Raw genomic sequence first — 19,697 nt, forward strand, 5'->3', positions numbered from 1 at the left:
ATCGAGCTGGGTCTCCTCCTCCTCGCGTGGACGCGAGGCTCGACCTACCGCAGCGGCATCAACGTGCATTCCTCAATTTTCGGAAATTAATCGGGACTAATTACCGTGTCGGGACCCTCGAAGAGTTATGGGTCTCGTTTGCTCCTGCAGGCTCTTTTGCAAATCTTTGTTTGTACCTTTTGGCAAACCGAACAAGGCGCCACTGTGGAACAGCCAGGATTAGGTTTTTAAACGAGCGGAGCTCGGGTCTAACGTTAACGAGATTCGGGAGAAGCTAAAAGACAGCTCGTGCAAACCAGTTGACACATTTTGTTCGCGCGAGGTGCAGGCCCTACTCCCCCAGTGGTATTGCGGAAAGAGCGAGAGGGTGGTAAAAAAAAGGAAGTAAGCCCCTTGGATAAAAATAAATAAAACCTTAAAGGACGGAGAAAATATGTCAATAAATCTAAAGTCTAGCTGAGATAGGTTGCATAGGACATGCGCTGAGGGGGAAGAACGTTGGGAAGGGAACTGGTAAATTTTTGTCCCCGTCAGTTTCTCGAGAAATACAGTAGGGGCGTGGGTGTCCGGGTCGATTGTTTCCAGACTATAATTCGCGTCAACGGACCAGAAGTAACTTTCGGATCGTCTCAACGAAACGTGGACTGCAGTTCGGGGGGCGTCTTTTCCCGGTTCGTCGGACTCCAGGACTTAGTGAGATGGTGGGTAGGAACCTCTCCTTAAAACTTTCTTACGTGAGATCCTTGCCCCGCAGCCCGAGCAGCATCTGAACAACCGTAAACACCTCGTTCCGAGAATTTAATTGCTCTCGCAAGACGGTAGCTCCCGCAACTCTTAAAGTATTCATCGATAACACCGCGAACAAAGTTCAAGAAATCGCTAAGCGAGCGGTAAACACGTGCGCAAATCAATTGAAAAATCCGAGTCAGCGCGGAACTCAAGTCTGTAATTTATCATTAGGACGATTAAGACGAGTCACGATGACACTGACGTTCCGTCTTTATTTCGTACAGTGAAAACTGGGCTCTGATCTCTCTCCGGTTACAATCTGAGAATTACTTTTATTGTGGTAAACCAAGGAACTACGCGGGAGCAGTGCGATGGCTCAGAGTGCAAAGTTCGTACGTCGTGGAATCTCGAATGTCTTCCTCTATGACCAAGGCAAAGGAGTAAACAGGAGCGCAAATCAATTCTTGGTCGAAGTGGTGGAAGGAGTATGGAGTACGTGTATAGTAGGTGGCTAGTGTCGCGCACGTTGTTTCGGAAACAGGGAATAACCTCGGAGTCGATAATCGATAAGCGATCCTGGAAGTATCGCCGTACGTCGTCGGGCGTCACACCTCTTTCGCGAAGAGATGTAAAACTTTTGCATCACAGTACCGGCAGCAGCGGCGAAGGAACGAGTTAGGAAGGACGGCGACTCCTCCGCAGAGAGGAGTGACTTTATGGACTTGTTTGTGCCTCCTTCAACTTTTTAGAAATTATTTGAAAAGTTAAATTCCCCCCCCCCCCCGAAGTTATCAGGCATATCAGTAGAGGCAACGGCAACGCGGTTTAACCGGATGTAGAAGTAAAAGTGAGAGAAGCGGAAAAACTACACTGTACCGTTTTTTCTGCACTGTCATGCTAAAGCTGATCTCGCAGCCTTCTTCGCATTGGATTATAATATTGCATGATAAAGTACAATGAAATAATCACGCATGTCGATAATTTTAACAAGATACGACATCATCCGGGTTCTGCTTGCCTAAGGAATGCCGACTATGAGGTCAAATCCCATTACGTCATTCCCGAACTAGGAACTACTTGAAAACATAAAAGAATCTAGGAAATTGCGATGCCGTTAATCATGCAGATGAAAATACACGCGCGTTACGGTAATTATAAAGTATACACACCTCGATACTTTGTTGTTACGTGAGACAACTTAATATCGGTATTACTTGAAAGTTTGAGCAGTCGAGGGAATTGAGTGGTTAATTATGTTCAAACAACCTCCCTCTTCTAGGAGCGTACGATTGAAAACAGGTAAATTAGAGATACATCGGTCAGTGGTCCTGGGCTTGCACCAAGGTGTCTGCTGACGACCAACCACTGAGCTCCAGCCACCGATTAGGGATTCGTCCCATGCGTGAAGCGCAGCGTGCCGTGCGTGTTACCATACATCACTAGCGCGCGCGCAGTACAAGTATATGCGCGTATTTATTACTCGACAAATTACTGACTAAATTGATATTACGTATTAATCAACGCTTCCTAGAACCTGGTACTTCAGATCTGCTCTTACCCTGGTCAGTTTTCGACCTAGAGTGTCGAGAAGCTGAAATTAAGAAAGGAGTCGAGAACGTACCTGCCGGTTGTTCTTCTTCCTTTTCTTCTTATTTTCTAGCGGAGCGTTGTCTGCCCTCGGCGAAGGCGCCAAGTTGCGCTCAGGATCACACGGCGCACAAAAAAATGTTGGGGAGGGTTGACAGAATAATAATTTTAGCAATTATGCAGCGACGTTGTGATATCCCGTGGAGGTCGCGGCTGTTCCACGTCGGCGAGCCAGCCGATTTATGCGTCAAGGAAGATCACCAGAGTGCAATCCCGGCCATTAAGCAACGCTATTCCCCTCTGCATTATATTCTACCGCACGATGCGACCGCACTGATTTAATAATATCGATACACTGCCGAGAATTGAGCGAGAAATATCACACTAAAAAAGCAAGCACGAGCCAGTGAAACACTATAGCCGTGAACCGACGACTCAAGACTCAGAATTCAATTTGTCCTCCTCGCAAGTCGACCGAATTCTGACTGTCTCGGATCAGTTTCGAAACCTCAACGTACCGACGATCGTACGTTTACAAACAGAAGATTATACAAACACGAACGCGGATGCCGTGTTTACACTAGCGTATCAACAGATCGATATTGTTCTGGTGAAGTGTGAGAATCTATGCGAACAGCACTTACCTATCAGAAGTACCTACATACTTTATTACTATTAGGTACCTAAATTTTACGTCACTGTTGACGAGATTCCTAGCCACCTTCATTCTCAGGCGAGTATAAGGTGTGGATTATTTCGTTGAAATGAATGGATGTAAGGTATAGGTGTTCGAATCACGTGAGAACGGTAATTTACAACCGAATTTTCAGTCGGAGTGCCGACGGAAGAAGAATTTCTTTGTTTACTGATGCTCGACAAGTTGCTCAAGTCTTCTCAGCTGTTGTTCTTCTAAACTGTGAATACGTGTTACCGCGGCGATGGGCAGTAGAGACGTACATACACGCATACATGGGTACGTCTATGTTCAGCTAAAGGAATGCGAGGTTTATACGTATAAAAGCGTTGGGCGCGTTCGATGCAGGATTTGTTCGCCTGTAAACGAAAACCTTTAAGCTCCGAGTCCCAAGTTTTTCGGACATTTTTCCGTGTTGGCATATATTTGTGGGTGGTTTTTAATGATCCGTGTCAAGTTTGTTTTATTATTGTATTCGATTTCCCAGAGCGAGAGGGCGGCGGAGAATGAGGAGAATAAATAGAGATAGGGGGAAAGAGAGAGAGAGGGACGAAGAGAGAAGGAGAGTTACGTCAGCGACGACGTCCGCAAGTCAACCGGGCGGTGGTCCGTGATATATGGACAATCGGTCGCGAGACGTGTACCACCTACACGCCCGACCTTTAACCCCGTACCGAATATTGAATCACTTTAATATCTCGTCGAGACGCGAGTCGACGGGCGTCCAATTACAAGCAAGCCGAGCACCACGTACGTGATCTCGTTGAATAAGGCCGTCGACTAGGGGCGCCGATGATCCGGTCGCCCACGACTCCCTCAAATCTAGAATCAAACTATCACCAAGAGATTAACGCAACACAACGACAACAATTCATCGATTGACAGCCGCATAAATAATCAGCAGCAGATTAGGTTTTAAACGTTTATTATAGAATAATTATTGTAATAGGTGTACTATAATTGTGAAATATTCCGATGGTGACGCAGCGGTAGGTTTTTACAACAGCATTGCAGGCACGCAACGGTAATAAAGGTAAAATTAAAGACTAGACGTTAGGAGTAAATGTTTAAAAAAAAAAAAAATAACTAAGAAAGATCGAATATGCCTGATATTGAGTCAGAAAACGAAGAAATAAAAGTTACGATTTCAATTATACTAACAATCATTTTTATTCTGTTTACCTTAATCGTGAATAAGTGCGTCTCGAACAATTCTATTATCCCTACAATGACAATGGTGACTTTTTATTTTTATTTTATTCTTTCTCCTGCCTTCAAACGTTTATATAAATTTTCACTATCATTATTACCTACTTTTTCATTCCTTTTAATTTTCTATATTCTTATTTATAAAATATTCCAATTTGTACCCTTGCACGGTCGGTCATAGTTTGTACATATTTCACTGCGATCATTTTCATGTCCAGTATATGTATAATAACCGATTCTTTGCAACTTACACTTCGACGGTGGTCTAACTAAATAAATAACTGATCACACGTAGACCGAATCCACTGATTCGTACGCAGTATGTACGAGAATGGAACAACAGGTATCACGTTGCAGTCAATTATTCCGGCTGATTTATATCAACTGTGAGAAATAGGAAGATAGATGGAATAAAGATAGATAGATAGGCAATGATAGAGAGAGAGAGAGAGAGATATAGAGAGAGAGTAATGTAAAGGACAGATGCAAGAAGAGAGAAATACAGTGAGAAAAGACAAAATCCTTGAGAACTTCACGCCTAATAAATCTCTTATCTGGATCACTCTTGGCCCTAAACCCTCCCTATCGACACATCACGAGAAAGGTCGAAAAGGTATTGTAAAAAAATACGTACATTGTTAGACAAATTCCAGGCGCGTTAATCGCGGGCACAAGGGAAGAGGTGTTGTCGAGTAGAAAGATCAAAAGTTGGCAGCGAAAAATCTCGTGCGCTTATATTTAATTATATATACGTTTTTCAGTTTATTTTTCCTTATTTTTTTTTTTTTTTTTAATGAACTTACTTTTTTGTCAGTTTGACGCATCTGTTTATTCATTTATTAAATCACTTGACGACGATTGTTACACTGCCGTATGCCCAAAAGCACATGTCACTGGCAAGAAGCAGTAGTTGCAACCACGGTTGGTTAACTTTTTTCGTTAACCAGACAGAGGCGTAAACATGCAACGTGACGTGTGCGTCGAGGGCACGTTTTCAAGTATATATAATAAATGTAAAGAAATACAATTAACAAGGATGGTCAGATATATTGAATACCTGCTTTCTTAAGTCGTTGTTGATGTTATTCTCCTTCTGGTTAATCCTCATCTTGATAATATTCATTTTTAATCTCGTTGTTATACAGCTGTCAAATATCAGAAGCCTCATAATCGCCCGTGCGTCGTCTCTTTCGGTGCCCAAGAAATAGTTCCTTTTCTTTGTCCATTTTATCATCGTCCACATACATAGAAAACACAAAATTACGCAACAACGTCATTATGTATATCAAATCTGATTCCTGTCCTATCCATTATCCACAAGCGACCATGCGACAATGAGAAGTTCTTAAAAATTGTCCGGTTTTTCTGCTAATCGGCACGTCGTCGTCACTTGCCGCGATTGGCCCGGTTGTTGAACCTCCCTTTGTTCCGCCGTTTCGGTCCCCCCGTCACAAGGGCGGCTGGAATCGTTGGAACTGTGGACAGGGCAGTGGCCGTCAAGTTCTCCTCGAAGGTATCAACAGTGAAGTCCTGCTCCCCGTGAAGTCTCGGGACGTGGATGGCCACCTCGGACGGTTTCTTCCTCTTCACTACATGCGCGTTCCGCACTCCGTTTCCATTCCGCAACAGCTGCTTTTTCTTATGCTGCTGCTGGTACTGGTACAGCCCCTTCATCATCGGCGGCATTTCCTGGGGTGGACCACGCTGCGGCAGCCTTGGCCCAGGGCCCGGTGGACCCATGGAACCTGGGGGCGGACCCATCGGCCCTGGGGGACCAAGGGGGCCAGGAGGGCCTGGTAACCGCGGGGGGCAAGGTGGCATCGGCATCCTCGGGGGGCCGTGCGGCATTCGGGGTGGAAATCCGAGGCTTGGATATCCGCGGCCCGGTGGTGGGCCGTACCTCAGGGGCCGAGGGCCGTAGGCGACTCCAAGAGGCGGAGGCATCGGAGGTCTCGGCGGCACCGGCGACATCGGGGGCCTCAAGGGCCTTGGCGGCCTTGGTGGCCTCGGTGGCATGAGAGGGTTGAAGGACGGAGGTCCGTAGCCGAAGTGGTCCAGATGCGGCGGTGGAAACGGTCGCCCGTTTGGAAAGCCTCTTCGAGGCGGGTGGAAACCCGGCGGTCCCGGCGGACCCATCGGTCCTATTCGTTTCACCCTCTTTGGAATCCGCTTGTGCCCCCTGTAGTTATACAGTCGTGAGAAATATAGAGCGCTCGAATTATCGAGGAATGGGACGATCTACCGTTCGATACAATCACAGGGCGTCGCGAGCCTTGGCAAGCTAAAGTGTTCAAGTTTTATAAAATAGATAGAGGTTTTCCCACAGACAGAATAATATGGTTGAGAATTTTTCTGATGCATTGATATACAAGAAAAATTCGACAAAGTAGTAGAATATTTTTTCAACTTGATATGGAATGTCTGTATAATCTGTATTTGTAGAGGCCCTAGAAAAAATATACGACCAATAAATGTCGAAATAAAACACCGAACAGCGCCTATATTAACATCAAAATGCTGTCTGAAATACGAGACAATATATCGAACCTCTACACGTTTCAAGGTCCTTAAGATTTTCAGATTTTACAGGTCCATAGACGCCCCGAATTATTAGGGGACACATGCAGCTGTAACATTGGTTATGAAAAATTGTACAATGCAGCAGTCCAATTTTGTATTAAGAGGACAAGGGAGGCTTGAGGTCAAAAAAATTTGTTAGCGGTTAATTGTCCATATGAAAATCACGAGTGAATTTGACACTTTTTTCTTTCTAAAGATGATTGCTATGACATTAAAGACTACGACAATTTATTGAAATCAATGTAAAGATCAATAATATCGATCCTCCAAGGAATTGAAATGAGTTAACTAAAATCTGGTTATGCAACGATTCCGGTGGAAAAGATCGACATTTTTTGAAATTGTTAAATTATAAAAAATTTGCCTTCTCTTTCAAGAGCCCTCCATAGAATTATACCTGAAAAACAATTACTAATCGTCATCAACAAGATGGCTTCTAAATAAAGAGAGTTTTTTAAATATTCAATTTCATTTTTATTAGAAAAGTAAAAAGACAATTTTTTTTCTATCGTATTTCGCCTAAATAAGTTGAAGCATCGATACTATTGACCTTGAAATCAATATGAATGAATTTTCTTACTCTTGAATGTCGTAGTAAACATCTTTAGAAAGAAAAAAATTTTATACTCACTCCCAATCTTGTTATGAATAATTAAACTCAAAGGATTTTTTTTCACTTCAACCCCCCGCAGCCCCCTCAATTGAAAACAGCCGGGTTATTGGGAACAGAAGAAAGCTAAGTCGGCGGCGTTGAACGTTGGCATACCTGAATGGCATGCTGGAACTCTCCAAAGTGACTTCTTTGGTGTCCAACTTTTGACCCTTCGGTGTAGTCTTCAGGTCATTAATGTAGACATCACGTTCAATGGCATATCCTCTGGCTTCCTGAAAGGCTAAAATCAGAAGGAGAAACCGTCGATGATGAATCGAAAGAGAGCTAGTGGGCCGAATGAGCGAACGGGATTATTCCACACCGATTCAATGCTCGGAATATTATAACAGAGTCGAGTCCGATCTGGGTCAGGGTCGTCGCGACTGCCCCGAAGAAGATGGTATCTCGATCGTCTGGCAATACGACTAGGCGAGTATACGTAATAAAATGTAACTTGTACCGTAATCCTAATTAAGCGCGGTCGGATTGTATTGTCCGATCGTGTAGGCGCCGCGACGCATCCAGATCTTATCGATATAAAAAATGGATATCTCTGTACACCGATGTTTTACCAAGTATAATTATCGCCGGCGTATAGATTCAGGGTGGGTGAGGCCCCGTGCAACCTGGGCATTCCCTTGTCTCAACCTCGACGTATACAAGACGCGAGTGGGTACAACGCCGACAAGAATTATGGAATATAAATATCGCGGTACCGTTGAAAATGAGAGAGAAAAAAAGGATGAAAAAAAATCTTTTCCCGTTAGTTGGAGAGATTTGACGACCAGACAAAAGCGGAGCTTTTTCAACTAGGCGTATAACTAGCCACGCTTACCCGTGATAGCTTCCTGATTCTCCCATCCTAGCTGCTGTATGAGGTACCTGAAACGAGAAAGAAAAAAAAAAAAGGAAACGAAATCACGTAGATAGCTCTAATCATACTCGTAAACGAATGTCTAAAGTAGCTTTGTAACGATAGAAAAGGCAGTAGTTGAGAGTAGATATCGTGTACGTACGTAGGGGCGAAAGGTGTATGGGTACCGAGAGAAGAGAAGCGAGGTATGCTGAATGATCTTGATTCGTGACATACCTACCGAGTTCTAAGGACTACCACAAAACAGAGTACGGACCTGGGGCCGTTTCAACTGACCAGAGAGACGCTCAGGCATTCCTAACTCGGTTATAAATACAATTAGCTAATTAGAGTTATAGTTAGTAATAATTAGTGCTGCGGGCGAAGAGCTCGAGTCGCGTCTGGCTGAGATTCAGTCTCGACTTACTTGCATATGAAGTATCCGGTGCGGTTGACCCCGTGAGTGCAGTGGACGCCTATGAGTTCGTCTGAAACAGAGCCACGAAGGAGCGGTTGAAAAACGCTGAATCTTCTTAAAAATCCCAATCACCATCGGAATGGTATTGATTCGAAGAGACACGGTTCCCGGCTCGGTCTCTCTTTCTCTCGCTCGCTGGTCTCTCTTATCGGTAGAAGACGTCAATTAGTCGAACAAGGTTTACGATATTACGAGAACGAGATAAAGCCGCAAAGATATAATTCCGGTTAATAACACATCGAACAAATACGCGGTGCGGTGGCGCTGATCACTGGACACCGAAACCCGTTGATCTCGGTTTCTCTTTTTCCCCTGCAACCGCGTGACCAATAACTCGGTTAATTTGGCAACGGCTCTTTACCGACTAGCAGCCGTCGTGCGCTGATCACTTCCATACGAATTGCAACCACGATCGTCACTTTCTTGATGCTCGAACAACGACGTACGAAATGTAAAAAAATCGGCCTGACCGAAAGTAACGCGCATTAACATTACATGTGTGAAATCCGCGGCTTTGCTCGCTACACGGCCGACTTCAGGCCCCGTTGTCGTTGTGCAACGTCGTGTTCCGAGGCCTTTTTATTCTCGATGCAACAGCGAACCACGTCGCAGAATAACCGCTCGCCCGATTCAACGGGTCATCAATTTGTCCGCGGGCTCTCACGGTCACGCCGGTCAAACCTGACCAAAGACTGATTATAATATTACAGAGGAAATTGCCGGTGAAAACGACGACTGCGACGAATTCTACCGGACAACTGAACCTCCTCGACCGCAGGGATCCACGACGAATATATCGGTCCCACGTTGCATCCGAAGCTGCGAAACACACACCCTCAAAATTGTTCCGAATTGAATATCAGGAGAAACCGGAGTGGTGAAATGATCGAAACGAAGTCCGTGAGTCTCGCTGTGTTGCCGAATATGTATATCCATCCACCAGAGTGGAATGTTTGCTCGGTCGATTTTAGCAACACTTCGTCTCGTCTGTAACTCGAGTGGCCATATACGGAGGATCAACAACAACAACAGCAACAAGTAGAAAACCCCGATATGGGAAGATAGTCCGGGCGCCGATCCTTGGAAGGTGTCTTGGTGCTGAGGTAATCCGATCTGAGAGACGGTGCGAGGTCGGTACAAAGAAGCGAAGAGAGTTCGGTAGGTACTCGTTGAGTTGCTCCAGAGTCTGAAGTTGTTTCGAGTAACACAAGTTGCTCTCGTTTGCAGCAGGTCCGCCGTTATCTTCTTTGCTGAGGTCATCTTCGCGCGTTGTTTTGTTGCTTCATGGTCCGGAGGAGCTCGTTCCAGGAACAACGTGACGAATCCGCGGGTCTCCGACTCCCGGACAAGATGTCTGATCGAGGGGCGGCTGCCGGTCGTCGACGTGCGTCGAGTGAGGATAACGCCGAGGGGCAGCGCTCGAAGACGAGTCGACGAGTCGAGGAAACCAACGGGCTGCCTACCACCTGGGTAGCAAATCAACATATCCTGGTGAGATAAGATCAGGCGGTGGTAGAGGCTTTGATGGAAGCCGCTTGATCGACAGTGATACCAACCGCTGCAGACATAATTGTTTGTACGCTCAAGACGTACGAGTGGTTTACGTAACGGGGCGCTCTCCGCGTGCAAGCCTCCAAAGTATTGTCACCCGGAGGCGATAGCCTGTCGAACAAGTCGCACGAACGAAGGAAGAACCCGGTCGCAGAGCCCATCGACACTGTCGACGAACCCGGATGGTCATCGGGTAGTGAATCGTCGATGCAGATCTATCGTGCAAGAGCATCCGCGATCGACGAACAGTACCGTCGCGACGCCGGAACGGCGGTCAGTTCTTCTGCCGGCTGGTTATGGCTTCCGTTGACTGATGTTTGATTTCAACTTGGAAGCAACGGGGGGTCCCGCCGATCCGTTCCGGCGCACACCGACGCCTGCAGTAGGTACCTACGCTCTGGGAGTGCCGGTGCTCCGTACAAACTATCGACCGTGGTTGGTCTCTTCGAGTCCGTAGGATCGGTATCTTCTTCTTTCCGGGCCTCCTCCGCATCCTCGATCCGTGCATGTTCGTTACTCGCCACCCATTGCTTCGGCGCTCTCTTGTTCTTCGGGATGAAATTAATACCGGACTAATTTTTACGGGTAGAGCCGCGCGCCGACGAGGAGAACGATGATGCTCGGCCGGCGGAACGGACGCCTGATGGAGAAGCGCGCGCATATTCGACCGTCCTCTTGCAACACACTGCACCCAATTGCCGGGGGAAGAGGAACGAGAGTAAGCGGGAGGCGCTACCGCGCGTTAATATACGGCGTGTAATATACTCCTATAACGAATCAGGGCGGAGGTGCCTCGGGCCGCGAAGGAGGCAGCACCGACTGCCAACGAGACCCTGAAAAGAGCCGAAAAGTAACGCGGCCTCTGCCTCCGGCCGAGATCACCGACTCTCTGCCCCCGCGCACACGCCTAACAGTTTTCGTGCTACCATGGTAGCTTCTCCGCCAGCGTACTCCTGTCCCGGAGCCAATCTCGGAAACTTAATGTGGCAATATGATGTATACACGCCGGGATAGATCGACGAGTAACACTTGCCGCCAGCTCTGGTACCGCGCATCGTTTAGCCCTCCGCACTTACGACACCGCACACTTCTTCACCTCGATTAAAATACAATCTCCTCGGATAGACAGTGCGGACTTTCAATTCCTTTGAGCCCGAAGCGGGATGGACGAAAATGGAGCTCCTTTAAATTGAAACTCCGCCCAAGGCAAGGTGAACATCGACGAGCCAACTGCCAAATTATCCGAGGATTCAAATCTGCGTCCTTTGTAGCTTGCTTTTACAAATCGCGCATGAATAGGTATTCTGGTAGTTCGATCATGTGTGCATTCCACAGTTGAATTGAATCAAGTGTTTCGTCGAGTTTCAAGCTGGTCCTTGCAAGGAAACGATTCTCTGACGTTTGCAAATTACATTTCCGTTGGCAGCGTGCCTTTTCCCGGTTTCATTCAGAACCAGCGACTGCGAAAATAACCGGAAAGAGAAATTTTATTCTTGTGCGAGCCGCAAATGAAACTCTTTTGAATTATGATCTTTGAAAGTTGAAGCAATCGCCTCAACCCCTAAGAGCTCATTTTTTCACCGAGAGAGAGTCCCCGTAATGATCATGTGAAATCGACAATCACACCGCGCAGGAGGATCCGGCTATACCTGGTTCGAGGAGCCAGTCGACGACGAACCTGATGACTGCGGTGAAGAAGTGGGTTCCAAAGTGAGATAGACAAGTGGAATTGGAGGGGCGAGAGACACCGTTGGTATCGTTAAAGGAGGAGGATGAGGAGGAGGAGGAGGAGGAGAAGCAAAGACGGCGACGTCGCGCGTCTAGAATCGAGTATTGATAAATGCTAAGTGGCAGGCGATGGATGGCCAGCAGCGGCTTCTTTGCGTCGGAATGCGCCTCGACCCCCGCAGCCTCCCATCCCTTGCCAGATCATTTTCAGATTCATTCTTTCGAGTGAACCGTATGGCATTCCACCGATCAGAAATCCCGAGGGAAAAGGAACTGGTAAAGTCTAAACCAGGAGGCTGCGAAAGAGGGACGCGGAGCGTTCTCCATTTCAACAATTTGACGCGCGTAAAAAGCTGCGGAACCAGAGCAAGGTGATATTATTTTTTTCTCGCAGGACGTCGCGCTCCGTCTCGCCGAAGGGAACTTTCCTTTCGCTCGGCGTTGATGTACGACGTCAGATAATTAACAGTGCTTCGAAACTCCGCGTGGGCGAGGCCGAGTCTCTCGGTCATTGCTTATACGGAAGCTGGAGCGGTGCAACAAGCGCGGATCTCCGGTAAGTGTAGGGCCGCGCAATGCAGACTGGAAGAGAATATGTTTACCAAAAGTTGATTAAAACTCACCCGCCTCACTGCTGGCTGTGAAGTCCTCCACTGCCCTGAAGAATCTGCAACAGAGAAGATGAGCGGAAAGTTTGAGACTTGAAAAATGCAGAATGAACCGAAAGTTGCGACAGCGTAATTTAAAACGGTTAATGCAAACATGCGGGGTATGAAAATTGGCGGAATGAGATAATCTAATGAATTCATGGGGCGGGTAGGACGAGGGCTGGTACGGGGCGTGAATAAAGCCGAGATGGAGGTACACCGCGATTACGATGCAAACGCTGCAAAAGTATCCGGTGTCCCGCCGCGCGAATACGAGCATTACGCAAATGCCCGGGTGCCCCTCGCTGCTTGCGGTTTTTGGTCCCGGTTCGCGAGCCGAGTGACGGTTGAGTAATAATTTACCGTGTTCTCTTATTTATCTTTGCGATACTGCTAATTTTAGGGTAGCCGGGTCCCTCCTCCTCCGTCCTGCGGAAGAGGACGAATGGGGGAGGGAGAGGCAGCTGCGGATCAGAAACCGGCCAGAGGCAGCCTGATCAAATTTCTGTCGAGTTAAAAAAAATAATAATCAGCTAAATAAATATTCAAATATGGTAACTGCCCGCTCTAACTGGCCGTGTAATAGCTCTGTAATAGGTATGCATGTAATACGCCCCAGCGTTGGCCCACCAAGAGATATGGTAACGAGATCCGAAAGTGTTGCTACACATTATAATACAGGCACGAGTGGGTACCTCGCTCAGCTCTTTTATAACACGGCAGCAACGCGACGACGACACGCCACGATACTTCCTCTTTAATCTTCCGCTAATTCGGACTGTAAACAACATTCGACAAATCCTGCATTGATAAGCTTACGCCTCCGTCTGCCGATGCCAGGTTCAATGCCGCAGTCCTTTTCTACCTAGCCTGTCACTTCACGAATTGAAATTGTGACAATCGACGTGTGAAAACGTAACAAAACATCATTCTTGACTTATCGGAATTGTTGGAAACTGGTCACGAGAACTCGACTGGAAAGCTATTCACCGGTCATTTCCAGGATTTCAAGATTACGAAAAAGTTCGAGGGAGAGAGAAATGAAAGATCCTGCACCATTCCGAGATGAAGAAGAACCCTTTTGTTTCCCCCTGTTGAAAACCACGTCCCGGGTTACATCGTAAGATATTTGAGGTATCGGAGAGGAGAGGGACGAAGATCGAGGCGGGGCTGGAGGAGGGAAAAGCGAGACCCTTAATAGTCGGAGCCCATTACGCTAAACGATTTGATTAGAGATTCGGCGAGAAGGCCGAGAGCCGCTGGCTGCTCCTAAGAAGCGCGGCGCTCTTTGAGATCACCGAACAAAATATCTGCTCCTCGCAGATTCGAAGATAGCTTCTCTACGGGCGCTCACAATAATTCACGGCCGAATTCCACGCGTTCTCATCCGATGCCGAGGGTACGTATAACAGCGTGTCTGCTGCTCGCTTCGCGTCTCTCTCTCTCTCTCTCTCTCTCTCTCTCTCTCTCTCTCTCCGAGTTATTAACGGTCAGATCCGAACCGACAACTTGTCGATAAATTAGCACTCGCCGTTTGGTTTTTTCCCAACTTTCCTGCCACGTTCTCTCGGTCCTCTCGAGGTGCTGCCGGTCGATTCGGTTTAGCCTAAGATTATCCCAAGTAAGTTTCACCGGATTCTGATCATCGCTTACCAAATTTCTCAACACTTCTCCCGCCCCGTCAAATAATCTACGAGTGTCGTTCTCCCTAATTATCATTATTTCTAACGCGATATCGGGTTTCCCTTTCTCTTTCTTTCCTCGCTCCTCTCATCGACACGCCGAGTTTACCAACTTCACGGCTCTCGGCTCTCCCTCAGGTTCGGTGGCATTGTCCGAGTCCCGATTGCGGGGCGTATTAGCCCTAATAGGCCTCATCCCTTTCATCTTCCGGCCTCACCCACGCCTGAATGGCACCTCCTCGCCCCCTGCAGGACCGGCCCCGATTAGCCGAACGTTATTATTACCACTAATTCGTTTCAGCGGGTGCATTCATTCTAATATTAACTCGCCACACTATCGAACGGTGTGGTACCTGTTAATGGCCACGTGCCCTAGCCTCCGTAATGATCCTCGAGGGCGATTATTCTCCGTCGTTATTGTGCGGCACGCTCGCCGCTCAAGAGATGAGAGAACAAATTGTTTATCAAAATTTCTCCCGGGAAGTAAAAGAAAGAAACAAAATCCCAAACGCCGAGCGTGATGAGAGTGTATTCGTTTCCGCCTAGGCAGTAGGACCGAATTTCGTAAAAGCGGCCTGAGACAAAGGGTGCAACGGTGACTCGTGATTGGACGGAATACAATATGCGACGGTATCGATCAAGTAGAGACAGGCGGTCGAGACTCGGAACTCGTAGGAAGAAATATCGATAGGTGGAAAGAGGCTGCGGTCTGGCGCGGCGTGGCGTCCGGCCAAAAACCGCGTGAAAAATGACGCTAGTCAAATTAATTTGAGTTAGATTTGAATTACAAATTTTCTCTTTCCCTACCAGCAGCATCAGGGGGCAAGCTGCAGAGGTGTCGGTGAACACGGGACTTCACGCGCTCGTCACAGTGGGTAGCCCATGCACAATTTTCTCCCCGAAGCCCCGGATCAGTTCTTCTTCGGCACGAGAAACCGCCAACACTCTGACTCATCTCGATCGCGAACGAAACGTTTAACTCCGCAGCGTCATCAATATTTATGCATGTGCAAAGAAGTGAAAAGAGAAAGAGAGAGGTGTGAGGGGAGGAACGAGGAAACTAAGACGGAGAAAGAGAATGAGGAGGGAAGAAAAACCAACAACCGTCCATCGATCAGCTACGGGAATTTCCATAGACCGCGTGAACGAATTTCAAACAAGAGACTTGCGCAGCTCAGCTGCAAGCAGCGGACGCTTGAATTTCCAACTCGATCGCGAAATCGAGTAAATGTATATAATCCCTTTTCATTCAAAGATATCGTATTTTTTTCTAATTGACGATTATTAATTCTCTGTGAAGATTCATTTTTTCTCCATTGTTTCGGATCAATTCTCTATTAAGGTTTCATCGTTACCGCTGTTGATTTCGCCTTATTGCCACGGCGTGGTATCAATTCTCCTCTTTGTTTCGAGTAATTCGAGTTCCTCCGAGCAGCGGTTGAGAAACTTATAAGTGAAGAACGCGAGACGTTAAACTGACTTAAAGGAAACGTAGACAATTAGCGCAGAGCCTCCAGCTCCGTTTCAACGCCGGTTTTTTGAAGAGGCATATTATACTCACTCGGCGCGTGCAGCGTACGAGCTTATATAGACGACACTGGTTCGCTCATTTGAATATCACCGGGGGCCTGCAAGCGTGTGGCCTTCGTCGTTCGTTCGCCCGTTCTCCTTAAAATAATATCTTTTATTATACTCTCCCCGATTTCGGCTGTACAGCTAGGATGAACAACGAATGAACTCGACGCTGAAAGCGCCACGCCGACGTTCGCGTATCTCATTCAAAATATATCTCCAGATTAATCGCGCTGTATTCACCGATAAAAAAACCCTGTCGCGCTATTTATCTCCCGAAACGGGACCGCGGGCGGCGCAAGGATCAGGACATTTACATCGAAATATGGGCGTTCGCTTGTTGTGCGAGATTAAGCCCTCGTCGAGTTTCGATAAGCCCGGCCGTAGCACCGCGAGACGACTTGTGTAAATAACACTCGGGTATGATAAAAAGAGGAATCAATGCGTTCGGAGATGTATTTGAATTACATAAAAAGAAAATGGTTGCACCGGTTGAAAAGGTACGCAAAAAAATTGGACCAATAACGGCGCTCGATTCGCCACCAGTCTTGCAGTTCCTGCGTTGAAGAGAAATAGACGAGACAGCTGTTTGTAAGAAAGCAGCGGCTGTTCTCCAAAAGAACAAACGGTGCACGCGAAGCGGTTAATTACGGTTCAAGATACAAAACTGGTTCCGAAATAGTCACATATGTCTTACCGCCTAAAACCTAACCGAACGGCCTAGCAAGGCTATTGGTTTTTAGCCTCTTTTCTGGAATGAGAAAGAGAACGAAGCGGAGGAGCGAACAAGGGGCGGAGGCGAAGGGGGAGGATGACACATTCGCATCGCGCGCCCGGCGCCAAAAAGAAGAAGAAGAAGAAGAAGAAGTGGCGGGGCGAAAAAACTCGGCGCGAATTTACGTAACGGAAAAAAAATCCCCGGGGTGGTCCAGGCGACGCGCATGCAAGAGGTTGACCGTCGTGGCCGCGACGATCCCACGGAACCCGTCGCAAGCTCCGCTTCGCCGTGCCACTTTAAGACGCGCGAGGTAAGAAGTAAGACGCGAAGCGCGTTATGCATATGAGCGACCGTGACGACCTGCCACCCACGTCCGATTCCCCCGGTCCAACCCCCGAGAGACTTCGGAATCACGGGCAAAACCACGTCAAAACATTTGAGTTGGGTGCATCTCCCGACGAGCTACGCTGTGGCGCTCGGTCCATTCTCTTGGTCGTAGTCGAGAAGGTCCTTCGCCAGGATCTACTCGGAAGGAAATTAAGGATGGCTACGTTTCCTTCGTTTTCAATTTCCGATTCACTCACAGTCGACTCGTGCGTATTCAAACCTGAATTAGGTACACTTGAGAAATCTTCAAATCACTGCACAACTTCGGAATCATGAAGACTCTGAATGGTTTTATGAGTTGGGGAATGAGTTGGGATCACTTTCGGAATTCGAACGAGTTCAAAAGACTACGAACGATATCGAAAGTTCGGAATCAGCGAGAGTTCGAATGACTTGATCCGCCTTCGAATGACTTTATGAATCCAAAAGACTTCGTTACTTCAAATGACTTCGAATCACATGACAAAACTTGTTTCCAAAACCCGTGATTCTCTGACCGATGACAAACTCGAGTTACATCTGTGGTTTGTGTTTTCAGTTACTTACATAAATATCACAACTCAAAGTGATTGGCGGAACAAGTCGACGTGATTATATTCTCATAAAAAATGGAGAACCAGAGAAGACATGCCAACAACACACCGTACTTCCCTACTCTCCGGCACAATCGGCATGTTTTCCCACCGTGTAGAACAAGGGAGCTCAAACGTTGCACGGTCTCAATACAAACGATCGTGATCTTTTTTTTCGCGGGCAAGGAGAGAAGCATCAGGTTACAACCAGGCAAACACTACTCCGAGGAGCATTGTCTCGCTGCGCTTACTCTCGACAATGCTACGCTTGTGTAGTTATACGCTATACGTGTAGTACATTACGCGAGAGCAGCGAAGAGTCGACAGGAGGAACATAGGTTATATGTTCGACGTCTGGCGAATAAAGACGTCGAGAGCCAGGCGCCATCCTCCCCCTTGCTCTGTCGTCCTCTGATCCTCTGATCCTGCGATCCTCCCACGCGACGAACAGCTCGCCTGAGTCGCGCGAGACCGCAATCGCGTTGTTCAGTAATTATTCATGGGGATTTGTTCGCCGGACGAATTTTTTCTAAATCGTATATAATAATGGTTGGAAGAACCTATGATAAATGTATAATATAATAAAGTTGTTGCGACAGTTAGCCATAAAGCGCAGGTCATCGGAACCAAGTAAGTTCAAAAAGTATTCAACTACTACTACATCAAATTGTTGTCAAGTTGCGTATAACAGGATTTCATTCTCAAGTGTAATTTTGCACGTCTTGTCGCATCGGGTATCCAGGCACCGCATGCCCCTCAAGATGCGCCGCGTGGAAAATTTATCAAAACCGCAAGTCCCCGGGGTCCGACTGTCGAGGATGCAGGCAGGAGAATGTACGCCTGCATCTGGCAGCAGTGAAACATACTCGAACGATCGAGTCGCATTAGCGGGTTTGTATATTTCAATTAGCACCGCATTCCACGTGAAATTGCTCAATCCGCAGCGGGCGTGCTATACCCTAACGAGGCTCTCTCTCTCCGGGTTCAATATCTCGGATTATCACCGCCATCAACCGGCCCAGGACGCGACGGGACGCTGCAAACCGGCCGCGACATCCGCGTCAAAAGGTATTGAGCTCCCGCCAGGATTCCCTCTTTTATCGGTTACAGATTGGCCGCGACTCTGCGGGTACCGACGACTAGACGCGGAATCTAATCCCCCCACTGATCCTTGCTAAGGCTCTTCCTTCGAAGCCTGGCCCCAAAGTGACCGCAAGAAAATCACAGTCCAGTCCAAACCAAGCAGTCAAAGATTTGGGACAGTATCCGAACCGCTGTTAACCGTGAAATTAGACGCATAATCTTAGGACACTAACCAATAACTACTGCAGGGCGTTCCATGACCAAAAAAATCGGATATGGTCACCTTTTTTTTTTTCAAATCGCGTCTCGGACCAGCTGCAGCGGCAATTAATTAGTTATATGAGTCAAGAGAACTCGGATCGTCCGAGTGTGAATTACGTGATGTGACGACCCATGATGGGATGTAACGAGAAGTGTGGCGGCTGCTTGTCCAACCAACACGCGCCTAACAATTTTTTTTCGCATCCTCGTGTTGCACGCGAGTCGGTAATCAAATTCTCTTCGTTTTTTTATTTTTTCAATCCCTCGTCAACTTGAGCCAGCAATTCCACGATGATTATAACACAGATTCCTAATTAATTTTGATCTAAGGTTACAGTAAGAAGAGAAAACAGTGTTGGACGAAAAATATCTCAAGTGTCTTATGATTGTGTTGTGAATCAGGATGGATTCCGTGATTCTGCACGGAAAAATGTTTCATGTAGATATTACATCTGTTTTGGTGAACACATGGACGGCACTTTTTTGGTGTCAAATCTACATCAATTGTGGTAGATCTACCTAAGCATATCGCAACTCTTACTATTGGTTTTCTAACTCTTATTACCGACTTGGCAAATCTTGCCACAACCGATGTAGATTTATAACTCCTTAAAAGGTGATATCAATATGTTCACCACAGGCGATGTAAAGTCTACAATATTTTTCCTTCCGCGTGGGGTTAACATCATTGCACGTATCCACGTCTCCTCGATG

General features: G+C 47.1%; 1 protein-coding gene across 1 annotated transcript in view; it reads right to left on the bottom strand.

The window, feature by feature from the left end:
* Nucleotides 1-3,918: 3,918 nt before the first annotated feature.
* LOC107224475 (histidine-rich glycoprotein) overlaps nt 3,919-19,697 on the bottom strand; it is a 48,637-nt gene continuing 32,858 nt past the window's right edge. The window contains exons 6-10 of the mRNA XM_015664541.2: nt 12,685-12,728; nt 8,732-8,792; nt 8,287-8,333; nt 7,566-7,692; nt 3,919-6,398 (exon numbers count right to left, since the gene is read on the bottom strand). Coding sequence (XP_015520027.1) covers nt 5,606-6,398; nt 7,566-7,692; nt 8,287-8,333; nt 8,732-8,792; nt 12,685-12,728 — 1,072 coding nt within the window. The 3' untranslated portion in view covers nt 3,919-5,605. The remainder of the gene's footprint in view (nt 6,399-7,565; nt 7,693-8,286; nt 8,334-8,731; nt 8,793-12,684; nt 12,729-19,697) is intronic.

Source organism: Neodiprion lecontei, chromosome 6 (assembly GCF_021901455.1).
Source record: "Neodiprion lecontei isolate iyNeoLeco1 chromosome 6, iyNeoLeco1.1, whole genome shotgun sequence".
NCBI classification, from domain to species: domain Eukaryota; kingdom Metazoa; phylum Arthropoda; class Insecta; order Hymenoptera; family Diprionidae; genus Neodiprion; species Neodiprion lecontei.